General features: G+C 37.4%; 1 protein-coding gene across 1 annotated transcript in view; it reads right to left on the reverse strand.

Annotated features, from left to right (window-relative positions):
• The window catches only part of LOC126248843 (facilitated trehalose transporter Tret1-like), a 197,760-nt gene that overhangs the window by 32,481 nt on the left and 143,070 nt on the right, over positions 1 to 22,209 (reverse strand). The window contains exons 5-6 of the mRNA XM_049950265.1: positions 18,005 to 18,103; positions 3,305 to 3,492 (exon numbers count right to left, since the gene is read on the reverse strand). Coding sequence (XP_049806222.1) covers positions 3,305 to 3,492; positions 18,005 to 18,103 — 287 coding nt within the window. The remainder of the gene's footprint in view (positions 1 to 3,304; positions 3,493 to 18,004; positions 18,104 to 22,209) is intronic.

Below are 22,209 nucleotides of genomic sequence, written 5' to 3' on the forward strand. Positions count from 1 at the left end.
TTTTATGACCAATTAGTCACTGCAGTTACAAAATACCTAAATGGAAAAGAACTCCCTAAACATGCCATACTGATACTCAATAATGCAACATTTCATCCATCTGAAGATGAACTTCAAAAGGTGAAATAAAAGTTTTATTTCTTCCTGTCAGTGTAATATGTCTAATCCAACTCATGGATCAGGGGGTCAGTGAATGGTTGAAGAGGTGATATTGCCTAAAACAAATTCTATCAGTGTTAGAGAGGACACAAGGAGGCAGCATCATTGTTTCAAGTGATGAAATCAATAAATATGAAAGATGTGATCTATACAGTTGCCAAAGTTTAAGGAACAAATGCTGGCATCAATGCCTGAAAAATCTTGGTGTGTTTTGGCCAAAAATGAGTGAAATTAAAGATGAAACATCAAAAGAAATGAGTGAAGAAAATAAAGCTAAAGCAGACCATACAACAAGTGATGAATTCAAGACGTGGACACTAATGATTTTGCATGATTTTCAAACTTTACAACTGAATGTTGAGCCTAGTGAAATAAGTGAGTAGATCAGTACAACTGGCACTGACAGCATTATGGAAGAAGAATTAACTGATGATCAAATCATTGATGCTGTAAGTCAAAGAAGCAATGAGCAGGAGAAAGATGATGATGGTGATGAAGGCAATGAACCTATGGCTCAAATATCACATACAGGTGGTGAAACTGCATTTTATATAGCCTTTCAATACATCAAACAAAGCTCTATGTCTACCCCAGAAGACATTTTGTGGACAAGTAATGGTGAAACATAGTGGCAAAATCAGGGTTGTTGATTGCTAAAGAAAAGTTCGTTACACATTTTTTTATTCACTCACAGTAGCAAAATTTTACTGTGCCATACAGATTTATTTTAGAGTATGGACACTAACTTATGTTAAACTTTTGTATAAGACCTTTTAGTGTGTTGACAGTTTATTGTCATTTTGTCACTGTTTTAACGTGAAACTATATTTGAGACAGTATTTCCAGTTGAAAATTAAAGTTTTCCTGTTCTGCATTGTGATGTTACGGGCCAATAACAGTGTTCCTCTGATAATCCAACCTTTTTTGAATTCTGACCATGCTCTTAGTCCCCTAATGGTCACATTAATGAAGTTCTACTTGGCTTGTTGACATTTGTTTCACTGTGAATGCAGTAGTATCGTCCAAACTCCTAACGCAATCAATAATTTGTAAGTAGGGGTTTAAAGGATGGGGTACACTGCACTGCAGCATATGATAAGTTGAGAATTTGGATCTGATGGAAAGCATGTCTCGATGGCTGAGGCAGCTAATAAAGCCAGTCTATAGAAGTGGAGCATCCAGGCTGAGTCTTGGTATGGCACAAATTTTCAAATTTCAACACTGTATTACCACAATGCTCTGTGTGGCTGGAAGTCACATGTTTCCCACCATCCTGTACTTTTACTTCTCCATTCCCTATTTCATACAATATATGCACTATCTTTGTTTTTGGAGGTGGTGTCTGTTCTGTTGGACATGTCTGACACAACAGATACTACTCAAATATACACGTTTTTGTTTGAGCACAATGGCACCTTGACATTTGCTTCATTGTGGATACAGTAATATTGTCTGAGCTCCTATGGGATTTAATAATTTGCGCATAGTGGGTTAATGGACAAGAGACACTGCACTGCAGCATGTGATAAGTTGAAAATTTGGTTCAGATGGAAACTGTGATCAATGGACTGTGAGCAACAGAGAAAATGAATGAAACATCAGTTGTGAGCAGCACTGGGGAATTTGAGTTGGTTGGGAAGCATGTCTGGATGACCAAGGCAGTTAAGGCAACCATTCTAGATAAGTGGAGCATCTGGGTTTGAGTCCTAATCTGGCACAAATTTTCAATTTTTATCATTGCATTATCACAGTGACTTGTGCAGCCGGAAGTAACAAGTTTCCCTCCCATTCTTTGCCTTTACTTCCCAATACTCTGTTTTATATAATAAACAGTGACATTGAGAACACAGTATCTGCAGATTAATATAGACAGTCTTAAATGGATCTCTCAGATTACTCTCTAAATTGAAACTGTCTGATGTCAAGCATATAATGAAGATAAAAAGTCAGACATGTCTATTTTGCACACATACAATCACTGCAGAGGTGAAGTAGCATATCCTGTGGAAATTCTCCGGATTATCACAACCTATAAGCAACAAGAATCAACACCAGTATAAGAATTATGAATTGTCCAAGCAACAGAAAACCCTGAAAAACAGAGCTTAACACTGTTTAGCTTCCTTCTATCTATTGGTTATCAGCTATTATGTATATGAAAGAAAAATCTCAAGATTGGAATAAATTATATTTTTGCATTTTTAAAAAAGTACTTTTTTACACAATTAACGAAGTTATACATTATTTCTGCATATGACTAATGACTAAATATACAGGAATCAAATGTTAGAAAAGTGTGTGTGTGTGTGTGTGTGTGTGTGTGTGTGTGTGTGTGTGTGCGCGTGTGTGTGTGGCTGGGTGGGTGTGGGTGTTTGTGTCTAAAATATTGTACATTTAGATATGTCAAATAAATGCCACAAGTTTTAAATAATTGATTTCACTGATACAATTTATAAAGGTTTACATAAAACATCTTTTATTAGGAATCTGTATCTAATGCTCTCAATGTGTCATACATGTTTTATAAGATTCACTCTTTTTTGTATACAAGGCAAATTATTGTTTATTAATAACCATTATTCATTAACTGATTTATTTTTGTGTGCACTATTATTCTGTAAGCCTTGCAAATTTAGTGCATTATGAATATGTGTGTCTCATATTGTCCACAGTTTTTAATTGAAAACTGTCATTCATATTGCTTTGCTTACAGATAGTGTGGGTGAGTTACCACTCCTTGAAGTTATGGTGGCCTTTCTCAGCTATCATCTGCATGTTTTTTGGATTGTTGCTAAATAAGTTGTGATTTTATTCACACAATGGGTTTTGATTAAGTAACATATCATTCTCAAGTGTGCTGGTAGCTATGCTTAGGATAGCGCAGTCACATAACAAAACTGCACAAAACTGGACAACTCACACTGCTGTCAGCTGGAGTCACACTCCACTCACTTGAGAATGGGTCATTATTGCACCAAAACTGGCTGTATGAACAATATTACTACTTCACTGACAACTGGAACGTTTTATTCCAAGAAACAAAACATCATTCAGTGAGGATGAATATAAGGACAGCAAATAAATAAATAATGTGAACGGATAGAGTAATAGCACTCTTAAGCATAGCAACTCTTAGAATACTTACATTGTTTCCTCCTAACCATTTCAGTGCTTTTTCTGCCTCATCAATTCTTCCTTTTGTAACAAGCCACACTGGGCTCTCAGGTATCCAGATAGCCATCACTATTATTGGCGCAAATGTGTAGATTAAATTGAGCCAGGCACAGAGGCGCCAATCTAATATTGCACCTTCTCCATAAATAATTAGCATCCCTATTAATGGTAAACAAACTCTATAGAGTTATCTGCATAGATAAATCAAGTGCATATTTATCTCTGGATGATCAACAAACAAGAGATGAAAACACAGCTTTGCAATCATGATGACAATATACCACATGTTAACTTTGACTTCTGCCTAACTGAGGTCAGATTTAGTGTTTATTTATATTTGAATAACTCTTTTCAAATTGTAATCAAGTAATCATAATAAGGTAACAACAAGTTATGTAGTGATTTAGTTGCAAACAGAAAATTAATGAAAAACACACTTTCTGTTACTGTAAAGATCAAAATTAAGATTACATATATAGTTCACTTCACAGGCCCATGATTAGTAGATCCTCAGGGATGTGGAACATGTCATAGGAACCCAGTTTAAAATACAGATTTTACACAAGAGTGAATATGCTTAAATTTAAGGTCCATTTTACACATCCTTCATGGAAAAGTACTAAAATATGGAAAGGGCTAAAAAATTTAAACTAATTTTAATTTACAGTGCAATAGTTTTCATACACATGTAAATATACAGTACAAGTCATAAATGATGACAATAATTTTTTATGCACTTACAGATAACAAAAGAAAGAAAACATGTTAATCATTTAATGTGACATTGAATAACTTTGTGATTTAGATATGATGAATGGCTGTTGATGCATAAATAATGACTCAAGTTCTGATCTTCATGTGTCAGTTCATGGGATGAAGTTTTGAAGTTTGAACAGTAAATGGAAAACATATGGCTCCAAGAAGAATGCTACATACACTCACAATTTTGATCAGTGTTCCACTGTTCACTCTAAATGATATGTGTCACCCCAACAGTTATTAATAAATATGTTGGAGGAATACCTCCATGACAACTTTCGCATCTGTAATGTATACCTGTATGCATCTCAGCTATTGGTTTTCTTGTGGAAGAGCAGAAGGACTAAACAAATGTATCTAGAAAAATTTTCTTACAGATACCTCCCATCAGCAAATGTATTTTATACAACTGATATCCCTGGGAAGTACAGTGCATTTGTGGCATGGGATGACCATCCATAAACAATGCAGATCATGACTAGAATTTGTTTCAAAATTTTGTCAAGAATCCAAGAATAAAAACAAAGTATATCAGCATTTATTTAGGAAACTCACAAAGTTTCATTGTGCGAGCAGAGAACGGGAACCTTGATGTGCAGCAGATGCAGGTGTTGCAGCTGGGACACTGCCAATGAACAATGGATTTTTACAATTTCATTATAAGACATCAGAGGCTAGAGTAACTATTTTGAAGAACCCTCATTTCCACCAATGAAATGCATGTCATGAAGAAAACTGTAATGAATTCTCAGGAAACACAGATGTGGTTAAACGTAAACCCACTCAGTATGTGTGTCTGAGCACACCAATGAAAACATGGTGTCTGTATGTGATATGGAGTATTGATTATCATCTTGTTGGGCCATATGTGCTGCCACAGCAGCCACAGGAGAATATATTTATGAATCCTGGATACTTCTACATCTAAATCTGCATCTACATACATACTCTGCACACCATCATATGGTGTGTGGTGGAAGGTGTAACATGACAAGGCTGGAGTGGAAGCCTCAGGTTGCCATGAAGAGTTATTTGTTAAATAATAAATAAATAAGTAAGTAAATAAATAAATAAATGAGGAAAGGTTCCACTGCTAAGGTAAAGCAGATAAGTATAAACAATAACAGACAGTCCATAACAAATATTGTGGAAAGACAAGAGTGGTGAGTGAGCATAACCGTTAGTTTAGGCTGCTGAAGAATGCCAGGGATAGTTCCCTTTCAGGAAATGCATCCAGCATGGAATTACTACAGAAAACTATTCATTGTGTGGTGCATATGAATGTAGGCTGGCCGAAAGATAGTAGGTTTTGCTGAAGTTGGCACGATGAGGGCCTACAGATAAAGGAAGGATTAGGAGGAGTTAGCATATGGCCTTAACTGGTGAGCACCAAAAGGTTAATACCAAGAGGGTTGCTAACAACTGAAGATGTCCAGAGCCGTGTTGTATGGAAATACCAAGGCTCTGAATAGAATGAACAATATGATAACTTAGAATGAGGCAAGGAATAATGATGCAGTAAACTTAAGGGTTGTATGTGAGTCCAAGAAATGCAGTCCTATGTACACAAGCACCAGCTATAATTACAAGCTTAACTAGACTGTACACTGTAAATATTTGCACACTATAAATAACAAACAAGGCTGTCTTACGAGATAAATATAATATCGATAATGGTATAGCACTGTAGCCATTATCACAAGTAGCAACACAAATTACATTATTATTAAATATGCTATGACGATAAATGTCTACATTAAGTGTGTTGTACCAGAAAGTACTCCATTCATACACTTATAAATAAAGTAGCACATTAGTATAACAGGTTAATTTAACATATTGGTCTTATTGATGGTATTTGATTGAAAGTGCAATAAATGTGCATCTTTGTCTAGATAAATCATACATCCATGTTTAAAGGAATAGCAATTAGTGTCAGAAGACAAAGAATTAAATTTTGTTTCATACAACATATGTAAATTAATTGTAGTGTAGGAATGGTTTACTAACTCTATTTAATTTACACTTCCATTTCATTTTCATTCAATTTGAATTGTACATGATGTGTAAAAATTTTGTAAGAACTGTGTTATGTGGTGGGGAGCTACTTGAGATCCCATTGGCTAAAGTTTGGTAATGTTGGTGGGCATGGTGGCGGGAGATGTGCTCTTGGGAGTTGATGGAAAATGCAAGAGGGAATTTATGTTATGGCCTTTGGACAGAGAGGGCTGGGTTGGTTTTATGATGTGAGAGTGGCTATATTTGCACCTTGATCAAACCTACCAGTAACAAATCTAGCAGCCCACCTCTGAATTGCTTCAGTGTCTTCCCCTAATCCTGTCTGGTGGGAATACCAAACAGTAGAGCAGTATTCAAGACTAGGTCGCACTAGTGTTCTGTAAGGGGCCTTATTTACAGATGAACCACACTTTCCTGAAATTTTCCTGATAAACCAAAGTCAGCCATTCATCTTCCCTACTACAATCCTTACACACTCATTCCATTTCATATTGCTTTGCAACATTATGCTCAGATATTTAATCAATGTGACTTTGTCAACTAGCACACAAATAATGCTGTATTCAATCATTACAGGTTTGTTTTTCCTACCAAACTGTTTAACTTACATTTTTCTACATTTAGAACTAGCTGCCATTTATCACACCAACTAGAAATTTTATCTGAGGCATCTTGTATCCTCCTACAGTCACTCAAAGATGACACCATCCCATACACCACAGCATCATCAGCAAACAGCCACAGACTGCTGCTCACCCTGTCTGCTACATCATTTATGTATATAGACAATAATAACAATCCTATCACACTTCCGCAGGGACTCCTGATGATACCCTTGTCTCTGATGAACATTTACTGTTGAGGACAATGAACTGGGTTCTGTTACTTAAGAAGTCTTCTAGCCACTCGCATATCTGGGCTCCTACCTTCATTAACAGTTTGCAGTGTGGAACTGTATTAGACACTTTTCAGAAATCTAGGAATATGGAATCTGGCTGTTGCTCATCATTTAACTTCTGCATTGCGTGCAAACTATGAAATCAGTATTGTGAATAAATATTTTGAGAATGTTGAACTTACTGACATAAGCAGCTTACACTGAACATACCATACTGCTCATGGACTCCATTTAAATGTGTTAAGAAAGGATCTAATGTCCTAAAACATACACTACCTGACAAAAAAAGTGAAGCACCCAACAGACATGGTAGGCTGTCAATGTAAATAGTACACATACACACCATTGGCAGTTATGTAAGTGATTGGAGTTACAATACTCTCCAACAGGTAGAATGACCACCAGAGTGCATTAATGTTGTTGGTGCTTAGTGTTGTTACCAGGCCTTGTAGGCTATATAAGGGGCATGAACTATGTCAGATGTTGAGTGATAACTGTGAAGGGCATGGAGATGCTGCTTACTTGTGTGAGACAGTGTTATCAGCACATGATATGTGGGTCTCTATTTGACAGTGTGGTCAAATTGTGCAATATCCAGATCTGTGGAGCATTTGGATGTGACCCTATCCTGATGCTGGACTGGGTGGGAATGTGAGGGCAGGCATACTCATCGTCAAGGTTTTGGTCGACCATGTCTGATCACAGCATGGAATGATCACCATATTGTGCTCAAAGCGCACCATAAAATCTTCAGATTTGCACGTGCATCAGAGAACAAGTAACAGACTCCCTGCAACATTCTGTGTCCTCTCACAACACTGGTCGGAGACTAGCAGCAGATGGTCTACAGAATTAGCATCCCATTTGTAGGCTGCCATTAACACTGTAACACATGACTGCGTTTGAAATGGTACTGTGACCAATAAGCTTGGACTGTTGATGAATGGTGTCACATTGTATTTAGTAATTCTCTACTGAGCTGGATGACCATCATCAGAAATTTTGGCAGCGGTCCCATTCTTCTACTGTTTTGGAAAGGCACTGTGGTGTCACTCCTGGCATCGTGTGAAACACAGTAAGGTTTTCACACCACATGCTATCATTCTACTCCTTTCAAAGAAATTTTCTTTCCTCTTTCATCTGACTGTACACATAACACATATGTAGTGTGCACTCAAAATTGCTGAATTTTTATTTATATAATATTTATTTATCTACATCTACATGGATACTCTGAAAATAACATTTAAGTGCCTGGTAGAAGGTTCATCTAAAGACCTTCACAGTTCTCTATTATTCCAATCTCGTATAATGCGCAGAAAGAACGAACACCTATATCTTTCCGTAGGAGCTCTGATTTTCCTTATTTTATCTTGGTGATCATTGATCCCTATGTAGGTCAGTGTCAAGAAAATATTTTCGCATTGGGAGGAGAAAGTTGGTGATTGGAATTTTTTGAGATGATTCTGTCTCAACGAAAAATGCCTTCCTTTTAATGATGTTGAACTCAAATCCTGTATCATTTCAGTGATACTCTCTCCCATATTTCACGATATTACAAAATGTGCTGCCCTTCTTTGAACTTTTTCGATGTACTCCATCAGTCCTATCTGGTAAAGATCCCACACCATGCAGCAGTATTCTACAAGAGGACAGGCAAGCGTAGTGTAGACAGTCTCCTTAGTAGATCTGTTACATTTTCAAAGTGTCCTGACAATAAAATGCAGTCTTTGGTTAGCCTTCCCCACAACATTTTCTGTGTGTTCCTTCCAATTTAAGTTGTTCATAATTGTAATTCCTAGGCATTTAGTTGAATTTACAGCCTTTAGATTTGACTGGTTTATTGTGTAACCAAATTTTAATGAATTCCTTCTACCATTCATGTGGATGGCCTCACACTTTTTCATTCTTTAGGGTCAACTGCCAATTGTTGCACCATTTAGATATCTTTGCTAAATCGTTTTGCAATTTGTTTTTTTTTTTTATCTTCTGATGACTTTATTAGTCGATAAACAACAGCGTCATCTGCAAGCAACCAAAGACGGCTACTCAGATTGTATCCCAAATCGTTTATACAGATAAGGAACAGCAAAGAGCCTATAACACGACCTTGGGGGACGCCAGAAATCATTTCTGTTTTACTCGATGACTTTCCGTCAATTGCTATGAACTGTGACCTCTCTGACAGGAAGTCACAAATCCAATCACATAACTGAGACAATATTCCATAAGCATGCAATTTCACTACAAGTCACTCATGTGGTACAGTGTCAAAAGCCTTCTCGAAACCCAGAAATATGGAATTGATTTGAAATCCCTTGTCAATAGCACTTAACACTTCATGTGAATAAAGAGCTAGTTTTGTTTCACAAGAATGATGTTTTCTAAACCCATGTTGACTGTGAGTTAATAGATTGTTTTCTTTGAGGTAATTCATAATGTTCAGACACAGTATATGTTCCAGAATCCTGCTGCATATCAGTGTTAATGATACGGACCTGTAATTAAGTGAATTACTCATACTACCTTTCTTGAATATCAGCCTGACCTGTGCAACTTTCCAGTCTTTGGGTACTGATCTTTCATCGAGCGAACGGTTATGTATGATTGTTAAGTATGGAGCTAATGCATTAGCATACTCTGAAAGGAACCTAATTGGTGTACAGTCTGGACCAGAAAACTTGCTTTTATTGAGTGATTTAAGTTGCTTCACTACTATAAGGATATTTACTTCTACGTTACTCATGTTGGCAGCTGTTCTTGATTCAAATTCTAGAATATTTATGTCATCTTCTTTTGTGAAGGCATTTTGGAAGGCTGTGTTTAGATTTAATCATGCAAACAAAGTTGACACTCGGCACATTGGCTGGTTGGAGCAACTGTAAATGGGAAATGCCCTTACGGTCGCTCCAATCAGCCACTGCACCAAGTGTCAACTTTTATTTGTGCATGTAATAACTCTTCTTGGGCAGCACTGTCTTCGATAGTTCCTCCATTGCAATCACACAGAGAAGACATTGATTGTTCCTTGCCACTAACATACTTCACGTACGACCAGAATCTCTTTGGATTTTCTGCAAAGTTTTGTCATTGTGTAAACTGTTATAAGCATCTCGCATTGAAGTCCGAGCTTCTGTAAGGGATCGCCAATCTTGGGGATTTTGTATCTGTTTAAATTTGGCATTTTTGTTTCATTGTTTCTGCAACAGTGTTCTCACCCGTTTTGTGTACCAAGGTGGACCAGCTCAGTTGTTTGTTAATTTATTTGGTACAAATCTCTCAATTGCTGCTGATACTATTTCTTTAAATTCAAGCCACATCTGGTCTACACTTATATTATTAATTTGGAAGTAGTGTAGATTGTCTCTCAGGAAGGCGTAAATTGAATTATTATCTGCTTTTTTGAATAGGTATATTTTTTGATTATTTCTTGAGGATTTGTTGGTTGCAATATTCAGTCTTGCTAAGACCACCTTGTGTTCACTAATCCCTGTATCCATTTTGATGCTTGTTATTAACTCAGGATTATTTGTTGCTAAGAGGTCAAGTGTGTTTTTGCAACCGTTTACTATTCACATGGGCTCACGAACTAACTGCTCAAAGGAATTTTCAGAGAATGCATTTAGCACAATTTTGGATGATGTTTTATGCGTACCTCTGGAATTAAACATGTATTTTCGCCAACATATTGAGGGTAAATTAAAGTCACCACCAACTATAATTGCATGAGTCGGTAATGTGTTTTAAATCAAACTGAAGTTTTCTTTTAACCTTTTGGCAACTGTATCATCTGAATTGGGAGGTCGGTAAAAGGATCCAATTATTATTTTATTCCAGTTACCAAGAATGACCTCTGCCCACACTAACTCATAGGAACCATCTACTCCAGTTTCGTGATAAGATAAACTATTCCTATCAGCAACAAACAAGCCACCACCAACCGTGTTTAGCCTATCATTTCGGAACACCGTTAGGTTCTTCACAAAAATTTTGGCTGAGCTTATCTCTGGCTTTAGCCAGCTTTCAGTGCCTATAATGATTTGAGCATCAGTGCTTTCTATTAGTGCTTGGAGCTCTGGTACTTTCCCAACACAGCTACGACAATTTACAACTGTTATGTCTTAATATTCAATTCCTGACTGCAATATCATTGTTAGTTTTCTGTGAAACCTTGCTAATTAAGTAAATTAGTAATCAAAGTTGTTACAACAGTGTGCCATATGGAAATCAGTCTTCCCAGTAAACTCTTTATGAGTAAAGGAAGACCACTCACTGAAAAAACCAGAAGCATTGTGTCATTGATACAATCTCCTACACAACATCCTAGTCCATCCATATGCCACTCCCACTCCCAACCCCTTGCTGCAGGGATCATATCCCCATGGAAGACATAGGTACAAGCCGTGCCCAATCTGTCCACCCAGCACTTCCTACTCAAGTCCTGTCACAAGCTTATCCTACCCCATCAGAGGCAGGGCCACCTGTGAAAGCACCCATGTCATATACCAACTCTGCTGTAATAACTGCACCTTTTTATGTTGGTATGATAACCAACCAGCTGTCCACCAGAATGAATGGTTACTGTGAAACTGTGGCCAAGAACAAAGTTGATCACCCAGCGGCACAACATGCAGCTGAGTATAAAATGATCATTTTTGATTGCTGCTTCAAAATTTGTTCCATATGGATCCCTCACCCTACCACCAGCTTTTCTGAACCATGGAGGTGGGAGTTATCCTTGCAACACATATTTCGCTCCTGCAACCGTCCTGGCCTCAGTCTCCAGTAACCCACAGCCCTGACACCCTCCACCCAACAGTTTCCTCTTCCTCTATTCTATCACCCCATCCCACATCACGTTCCTACGTCACTTCAGCATGTGCCATTCCCCACTGGCTCTGACACCCGTGCATCACATGCCTAGATTGTGCGTCTGCCACCCCTCCCTCCCGCATTTGTAGCCAGTAAACCAGATGCCTTCCTCTGTGCTGCTAGGTACCCACACCCCATCCACTCTCCTTGCCTCCCACCTCTCTGCCCCTCTCAGTAATCTGTTTCACTTTTCCAAAAACTAATTAACTTGAAATATATTTATAATTAAAATTTAGCCAGTCAAAACTACTTTTGCCTTTTAAGCCATTATGTTTGTTTGATGCCATGGTTTTTTTGTTGCTTAACTTTTTCTGAAGCAGAAAACACTCTTCATTATTCAATTAAGCCATTAATTAAGAATTTACATAAATGAACAAAAATTCAAACATGGCAACTTTACATATAAATAGGTAACACAATCCAGAGGCATACAGTGCGCTAGTCAAATAGTACTGTGAACTTTTATGCTTTTCTAACTAGCTATCTGTTAGTTAAATCAAACCATTGTTGGGACATACAGATCATCTGTTTTGTTAAACTATCACCATGCAGTTTTATAAATTATAATGTAATCATGAACATTATAAAATATTATTATGCCAATTTTTATTTACCACCCCCACTCCAAAAATCCACAGTCCAGATTTGGAGTCATTACAATAACATCTTTTAACAATCTGTGTTGGAATTTGGCAATTGCTTTGTGAGAGTCTACACCCAGTAATCACATGAGTAAGATCTATGTAACAAGCCCATGTAAGACAGTCAACGAGTTAACAGCTCCATGTAACTGTTATTGAAAATCAACTACTTGTCAAATATACTTACAAAGTTCTTTAGTTATTAAACATATGGACTGTGTCAGCCAATATGCACTCAATATTTCTGTTTTTCCTTTTACCATATTGAATGTTTTCAGTGGTTCAGCGTCTTCCCCCACCATTATCCTGCTATCCCTGCTCCTCCCTGCCCCATGCCTCCCTTGTACCTCCACTATTCACCCCAGTGAAGTTGGCTACTCATTTCAGTCAGGTTTCAGTCCGTGCAGAAGACAGGTCTTTCTGCTGAAAGCATTCTTCATGTGTTGAATAACAATCTATCTGACTCACTTTCAGACTAAACGGGTCCACTCATTTTAAAGCAGAAGCATTGAGTTCCCAACAGGGACACACAAAGAAAGAAAGAAAACTTACTAACTTTCTGAGTGAATACTCTCCAGCTAGAGTACAAATATACAGGGTGGTAAAAAAAAAAAAAAAAGAAGACGGTGAAAAGCTTGTAAGGGTGTTGCTGGGGATGTAATGATGAGTAATAACTGTTAACAAAAAAAATTATATATGTTTTGCCATTTATTTACCATTGACATTAGCCAATCATGTCATTGCATGTGCAACTTCGAGCACCTGCATGTGCTAAAATGTGGTAATGCACAGACATCTGTGGCTTCATGAGTTTCCACTTGTTGAAATGCTCACTACCAACCAGTTAAAATGTGCCTTTTTTGGAAGTGATAAATTTAAGCTAGATGAGCAAAAGCTACATTTGTTCAGTTTTATTTTTATTTATTTATTTATTTATTTATTTGGTCCTGTTGATTACATATTATACAGCCAGTGTACAAGTAATATGGGACAAGTCAATTGATGCAATTACACTAGTACATTAACATTTATACATCACATTGCACAGACATTGGTTTATTTTACAAGAACAATTACTTGCATGCCGTATTAAAGCCTGCATTATGCCAAAAACAGTTTAAGTGATTGTTTAAAATAGTAGATTAAGTGACAGTGCATATTTTTATGCTACTGACATATATAAGGAAGTAAATTTTCTTCATGGTCATGGTTTGAATGAATACAAGTTTTAACTGCATTCCTTAAGAAGAGGTTTAAGTGAATGCTCTAGAGAGTGGGATACATGGGAGTTCACATTTTCTCATAATGAAACAGATAAATTTACATTTTATCACCACAATTTCAGTTAAACTACAAGTAACAGCATCACACTTTATCTTTAAGGGAGTGCTTTTCTTAGGCAGTTTCCCCCATTCTTGTACATCATAACTCTAAGTATTCATTCATTTTATAGGAAGTTTGTTCAATGAGAAATAATTTTAGTTTCCTTTTGAAAACCTGTACATTATTTATTTCCTTTTTTATATCGTTTGAGGAAACCAAATGAAGAATACGTCTGGCGACACTACCTCTGGCAAGCTGCTCAATTTGTGCATGCAATGACCTGATTGGCTAACTTCAAGACTAAATAACATGGGAATGGCAGAATATATCAATATTTTTTCTTAACAATTATTTATCAGCACAACCTCCCCTGCGACACCCTTATAAGCTTTTCAAAGTGTTTCTGACCAGCTTGTATATGCACCCACACGCCTTCACAAACACACACACACACACACACACACACACACACACACACACACACACACACATATGTGCACCTGTGCCTCTACAAAGTGCCAACAGGGCACACAATGCCATGACCATAGTTTGGCAGGTGGACTAGGATGAGTTGGAGGTTGAGGTGGGAGAAGGGCAGGAGGGGCGAAGATGGGTTGGAGTGGGTAGCTAGGAGCTCAGCGGAAAGCAACCAGTTTGTTGGTCAGGAATGCAGAAGAGATTGGAGGGGGTTGCATGGGATAGACATGTGGGCACTTGTGTCGGAGTCAGGGGAACCAGTGCACAGTTAAGGCAATATGGAGACAGGAGTTGGGAGGGGTGAAAGGCCAGAGGAAGGGGAAACTGTTGGATGGAGGATGTGGGGACAGTAGGTGAATGGAGACTGAGGCCAGGAAGGTTACAGGAACAAAGGATGTGTTGCAAGGATAACTTCCATCTGCATAGTTCAGAGAGCTGGTGGTGGAGGGAAGGACCCATATGGTGTTATGGGAGTGGAAGATGTGTTGCAAGGATAACTCTTAATCACTTAGTTCAGAAAAGCTGGTGGTGAGGGAAGGATCCAGATGGCACAGGTTGTGAAACAGCATTGAAATCAAGCATTTTGTGTCAACAGGATGGTCAACTATGTTCTTGGGCACAGTTTGGCAGTGGTTATTCATTCAGGTGGAAATCTGGGTGGTTGTCATATCAACATGAAAAGCTGTGCAGTGATTACAGCAGAGTTGGTGTATGACATGGCTGCTTCCACAAGGTGGCAATGCCTGTGATGGAGTGGAATAAACCTGTGACAAGACTGGAGAAGGAAGTGCTGGGTGGGTGGATTGGGCAGGTCTTGCACTTGGGTACCTCCAAAGGGATATGATCCCTGTGGCAATGGGTTATGAGTGGGAGTGCCACAGGGGTAGCTTAGGATATTCTGTAGGTTGGATGGCCAGTGGAACTCTGCTATAAGAGGGGTGGGAAGTATTTTGGGTGGGGCATTCCTCATTCCAGGGGTTGGAGATAGATAATCAAAGCCATGATGAAAGATACCATTCAGTTGTTCCAGTCGTGGGGAATACTGTGTTATGACTGGTGCACTCCTTTGTGGCTGATTCTTGGATGAGATTGGAGGATTAGGGGTAGGTGAGGATATGGGAGATTGGAGGATTAGGGGTAGGTAAGGATATGATATGGGAAGTCTGTTTGCAAATTAGGTTGGAGGATGGAGGGTGTTAGTACCTTTTTGTGAAGGTCTTTATGAGACCTTCAGTATACTGGGCAAGAGAGTTCTCATCAATGCAAATATGCCATCCATTGGTGGCCATGCTGTATGAAAGGGATTTTTTGGTGTGGAAGTGATGACAGTTGTCAAAAAGTAGGTACTATTTTGTTCTTCAGTGTTGACCATTGTTATGACACTCTTACAAAGTTGGATGAACCAAAGAGATAGAGAAGAACTGAAGAAAAGCTTTACACTTCATCATGAATTTGTTTAGCAAGTGTAAAAGACCATCAGAAATGCCCAGTAAACTTGAAAGGGCACTAAAACATTGATATTTCATTCAATCATTAACATGCTGTTGACATGTGTCATTATCTCTTTATCATAACAACAAAATTTTAATTGCACCATATGCATACAAATGATTATTATTATAGATATAATATCTTCAGTCTTGAACATCAAGATGTAGTTGTTTTGACTTAAAGTTAATTATTTCAGGAGATATGATGAATTGAAGATATCATAAATTTGTTGGTGTGCAAAAGTATGTGTGTCAAAATTGAAGCTTAAAAAAACAACAGTTCAGTAGTCAGTTTTGTGAGCTCAGTAGTCCTGATAGTCAGAGAAAGGAATTAGTTTATCTTAAAATTTGATAGCTCAAAAGCTTATAGTCAATTAAGATTTGATTTCAAAGCACAGCTCATTTTTGTATCAGGCAATATTTCTAAAATCTGTTTTGATTATTTTGTAGCCAGAATTTTCTGAATGCAGTGATATTCCCGTGTCTTGTATTTTAAAGGAAAAATTACAATTTTACATTTTTGTTAAATAGATTATAAATGACAGTTCTATTGGAAGCCAGAGAAACTTAACTACAAATTAATTTAATGGATGAAAAAGTAGTGTCTTGTGTTTTTGCAAAATAAAAAGTTACAAGTCATTTCATACATGAAATCATTAGTCATAAAAATATGGTCTGGTTAACTCTATAATGCTCGGTCTTTAGTATTGTTATTCTAGTTCCCATGTTCTTGTTGTTGTTGTGGTCTTCAGTCCTGAGACTGGTTTAATGCAGCTCTCCATGCTACTCTATCCTGTGCAAGCTTCTTCATCTCCCAGTACCTACTGCAACCTACATCCTTCTGTATCTGTTTAGTGTATTCATCTCTTGGTCTCCCTCTACGATTTTTACCCTCCACGCTGCCCTCCAATACTAAATTGGTGATCCCTTGATGCCTCAGAACATGCCCTACCTACCGATCCCTTCTTCTAGTCAAGTTTTGCCACAAACTTCTCTTCTCCCCAATCCTATTCAATACCTCCTCATTAGTTATATGATCTACCTATCTAATCTTCAGCATTCTTCTGTAGCACCACATTTCGAAAGCTTCTGTTCTCTTCTTATCCGAACTATTTATCGTCCATGTTTCTCTTCCATACATGGCTACACTCCATACAAATACTTTCAGAAACGACTTCCTGACATTTAAATCTATACTCGATGTTAACAAATTTCTCTTCTTCAGAAACGCTTTCCTTGCCATTGCCAGTCTACATTTTATATCCTCTGTTATCAAAATACATGAAGCTGTGAATTCTCATCAAAAGGTGAAGCAGACAAGACAATTGGGCAGTTTATTCACAATAGTGTAGACTATGCCACTCACAATTGTGAAATACTATTTGAAAAGTGTGGATGCATGGTGTGTGTGGATACTATGGAAGTAACTGGCTGTGTTAATATAAAGACAATGGCAGCAGAGTGTAGATAATTGAACAATTATTGCAATGTGTGTATGTAAGCAGGCACTGCACAGTTATCATTGTGTGTGTATTCCAAGACTTTGTAAATCATATCTGTATCATCACAGAGATATTTGTTTTGTGGCATTAAATTGCCCAGTAATAGTGATTTCATGTGTCAGTGTTTTCAGTTAACACTATTACAATCCCACATTCTGATGCACCACTACTGTTAATATTTTAGACTGTCAGTTCACAGCAATAACACATGGAGAAGGTGGACACAGTAAGAAACTGAGCGCAGCCAGACATGTTTCAGTACCACTATTGGAAGAGCCTCACTCCCAAGATCCTGAGACCACAAATTCCAATAAAAATCAAGAAATGTATTAGACAATATTACTTTCTCCCACCTACATCTTCCCTAATTACCATGCATGCAAAATTAATGAAATTTAGTTATATACAGAGCAGTACCAAACTTTTCCCTTCCTGAACACTATCTAAGCTTAGGGTAGTTTCAGGAGAAATTATTCTGATGCACTATCCAGAAGCTGCTTCTGGTTACTACAGAAGAATACCACACAGTGTAAAAACTTACCTTTCCAATCATTTTACGTGAGACAAATTTGACTGAGTTGCTTTTGTTATTATCATGATTAATATATGACATTCTGACATTTATACTTTAACAGTGAATCTCTGGAACATTCATCTTAGCTCTACTAAGTAATTGATGTAAAGATATACCCAGTGATGCAAGTGATGGCCCTGATGCTGTAAGTGCTCCTCTGATTTCTGGTCTTCCGATTTCAGTTGTGTACACAACAGCTGGACTCGTTCCCATACCTGTAATTTGTAACTGTTGAGTGATGAAAAACATCATTCTAATGAAGTGCAGCATCTATCTAAAACAGCTACTTACAGTATTAATGATTTCAATGCTTAAGTAATATCACTGACTGTAATGTACTGTTTCGTATTTTCACTTAAGATTACCATAGATCAGTGTCACTCCTTACAATGAGAAGCTAACATTAAAAAAATCTTTGACTCCTTAACACCTTTCCATTTATACTTCTTACCTGCTTTTAAGTTTGTAACATTCTCTACATCACTGTCAGTATGTATGCAAACAGGTATATGTTGTGAAAAGGGGTAAAATGTCTGTACAAGTGTGAAAATTTACTTAACTAGGAACCTCACAGGATATGACACTATCAGCAATTAAAACTTCAGAATCTATAAATTTTCCGTATGATTATAACCAGACAATAAGACTATGATTCTTTAACATAAAAGGGGTTTCAAAACACACCAAAAATACAAAATACTTGAATGCTTGATAGCAGTGATCACTGAATCACTTAAAAAGATAGCTGTATTTCAGAATTTTGATTCCTTTTATATGTCTGCAATGCAGAAAACTGTAATTACAGAATTACTGAAACTTCACTAATGGTTGAAATTAAATTTGTATGAATAGATATATGGAACGTTTTGGCATTCATGCACAAATTCTGAAGGTGGAATAGTACAGTACAACTGTTTGTTTTTAACCATTACTTTGTTCTCACATTTGTTATTGCAACTGATCTATGAAATGGTTTAATCATTATTGACTTACTCATTTTCAAGGGGTTGAGTAAAAGAATTGAATGTTTAAACACAAATGTTCTTAATGTCAACTTCAGAATAAGACTAGAACATATTCCATCACCATTCACATTTAACTTTTTCATGGTTATTTAAAGGTTTATTCACAACAAAAGAAGTAACATAAAATATTTATATTTTATTAATTATTACACTTAATGACATAACATGATTCTTTCAAGTAAAAATCACTTTTTGCGCAATAAACATCATAATCAGCTCCACTGAGAGAAGAAAACAGATTATGTTATGCTGTTTAAAGCTATTTCAAATGAAAACAAGCATGTCAATTTGGGACACTGGACATAGGCCTGTATTTGACCAGTTTATGAAGGAAGATGTAAATTTCAAGGCAGTAAAAATGTCTGCCAGAATTGCTATTCATTTATTTGTTTGATAAAAAATGTCTGAATATTTTACAGAAGTATGTTATAATAGTGTTGTGTAAAGTCAGTGACCAAACATCTCGCAACACCTTTTCAGGGTCTCTGACTCATGTGACAACGCACAATATTTTGACATTCTAATGATATGTGTGTGAGAGAGAGAGCAGGGATAAGGGGAGGGGGTCAGGTGACAGGTGACGGGAATACACAGTTTGAAATTAACTACTTTACTCAGTAAGTCTTCAGTTAACCAACTGAACTGATAACTGTTTGATCTCAGCTCTTCAATGTATATTTGTTAGCTATTTGCAATAAGTATCTCTTATTTGCTCTTCCTTGCTACTTCTGTCTTTATAAACAGTTGTTGCAACTCATGAAAACCCTGGAATAATAAGTTTCTCTGGTATGAACTGTGACTAGAAGGCCCACTAAAAGGTGCTTACTCTTGGCAGGCATGGGCAAAGCATTCAATATCTCTGTATAATCCTGGTCAATACATACAACCCATTTGCTACTTTATACCCCAGAGGTTGCAAGGTAATCAAGTTAATATGCAGATTCAGAGTCTGGGAGGAATAATGGCATAATTCTTGAAATACTCTTGTGTTAAAGCAGCAGTACCCTTTGGGATACCACAAGTTGATGGTGCAGTGAGTAATAACTGCAAGGGACCAAATCAGTCTTTGTTGCTAAGCCATACTTGTTGGACAATATATGCCACATACTAAAGAATGAGATCCTGGGCTATGAACTTGGTTATCATCATCTGAAATTATTAAACCATTTCCACCACTTTCTTATTTAGCTAGAAACATACTACTTCATGATAGTCAAAGACTGTTTCTGTGGCACAGCAATTAGCTTTGCCAACTACTGTCATTGATGTCCCAGATTTGTTTCCTTGTAACAGTCTCATACTTTTCTGTGCTGTAAATCTCTGGAACATGGTCTACTCAGGCACATGAGGTCAAATGAGGAGCTGCTTAATAATACTTTTCAACCACATAGACTGTTTTTAGTGCTTATTTATTAGTTTGTGACTAATACAGTTTCATCGCTCTTAAAATCATTGTTGTACATGAACCCTAATTTTCTTTTATGCTAGGCTGGGAATAGAGCCATACCAAGGTGATCCTGCACCCCTGGCTGAATTACCAAAGCTACACAGTGTTTTGACCCACTAAAGAGCCAAATTCATCCTTGAACTCATGAGGTACTGAGGAGGACAGAAAAATTCATAACATGGCTGCAGAAAGCAAGAAATTTGACTTCAGATGAATAAGCCCAACCAAATATGGGCATAAACAGTTACAATTATTCCTTCAAAAGAGCTTCCAAAACTTGGAAAGACATGACAGCTGATACTGTTGTTACAAGATTCCAAATGCAGTAAAAGCATGAAAAGGAAAAATACTCCTAGCGTTAATAATGGCTACTTCTAAAATGCTAAATGACATGTAATCTTCCTACATAGTAACTCTGTTTTTAAGTTCCCCTTACAGGAATGTGCTAGCTATTATTCGACAATCAATGCATAGAAGCAAATTCTGGTGATCCCTGGCGCAATAAACATGTCCAAATTTGCCAAAAAGTGGACACACCTGTGTTCACTGGTAAGTTAATCAACAAAACTTTAATTTGACAAATGATCATCGATTCAAGTCATATCTCCAACACTAGATTCCAAGCTGCTGATATTGAATTTTCATTGGCTACGGAGCCTTTTTGGGTTGCTGTTTAGCACCCACATTTTATGTGGGTGATTCAGTGACAATACACACATTCAGAAGATTTATTATGGCAGTTAATCCAGTCTTAAGGCTTATCAACAATCAGAGCAAAATGGTAGCCTTTAGCAACCATGTGAATCTGAATTAGAGCTAGGTGTTGCTGGGGAAGGTTGACATGACTCAATACCATAGGTTATTGTATTTGTGTCTCGCCATGTCACTGTGGGATAAATTTGTAGAGTACTAACATCGACATAGTGCTCAGGAGTCTAGTAGAATTTTCTTGGACTGTACTGAAAGATGCAGTCTGCATTTTGTTCTGAAAATTTTGTTCTGCAGTGACAGAAACTTCCAGTGTTGAAGCTGTTGCCAGACTTTGCTAGAGGGATGTGTCCAGAAGCTGCAGTACAGACTGCTTGTGGCTGTTGACCTGGGTTGTAAGGAATAACAATGTTATGGATCAGTGAATTTGTGTTGCACTGTTGGCAGTGAGAGTAAGTACAAACAAAATGGCTATGGTGACCAATCAGTCTATAACCAGCAATCTCGGTCTCATAAGTTTGCGTCGGCAACTTCCTCCAATTCTAATTTAGCTGTTGTTACGTGGCTCTTCCACATGAACTGATTATTACCAAGTCATAAATCTCAGAGAAAGACAAATGATTAGTATTTTTTGCCTGTGACTTTAATTTCTGTAGAAGCACAACATATCAGGAAAAGAAGATTGTGATACCAAATAAGCAGCCTTTCCATATTATGAGGCTACATGAAAGTTTGAAAATGATGTTGCAAAAGGCAAAGGTAAAGATAGCTCCCATTCCTGTGACACTTCATTAAAGGATGCTATGATTGGTTGAGAAGCATTCAATGCTGCCGATTTTCTTATTAACGAGAGCTGTATCTGTTCTTAATGGTGTAGTTGCTGTTCGCTTGACTGTTGCTGTGACTGCGCCAACTGGCTGTGCACTTACCACCAGTTTTCTTGTTGTATTTGTAGCTGCTGTTAATACTGCTGCTCTTGTGGTTTTAATTGTCGCTGTCCTTGACTGACTCTCTCTTGCTGCACAAACTTCACTTCTTTAATACACTGCATCAGTTCATAATGTTTTAGGTCTTTTTTTGTGCCAAGACAAGTTTAGTATCCTCACCGGATGCAAGCACAATATCTTCTGGTGATGTAAGC

Source organism: Schistocerca nitens, chromosome 3 (assembly GCF_023898315.1).
Source record: "Schistocerca nitens isolate TAMUIC-IGC-003100 chromosome 3, iqSchNite1.1, whole genome shotgun sequence".
Lineage (NCBI taxonomy): Eukaryota > Metazoa > Arthropoda > Insecta > Orthoptera > Acrididae > Schistocerca > Schistocerca nitens.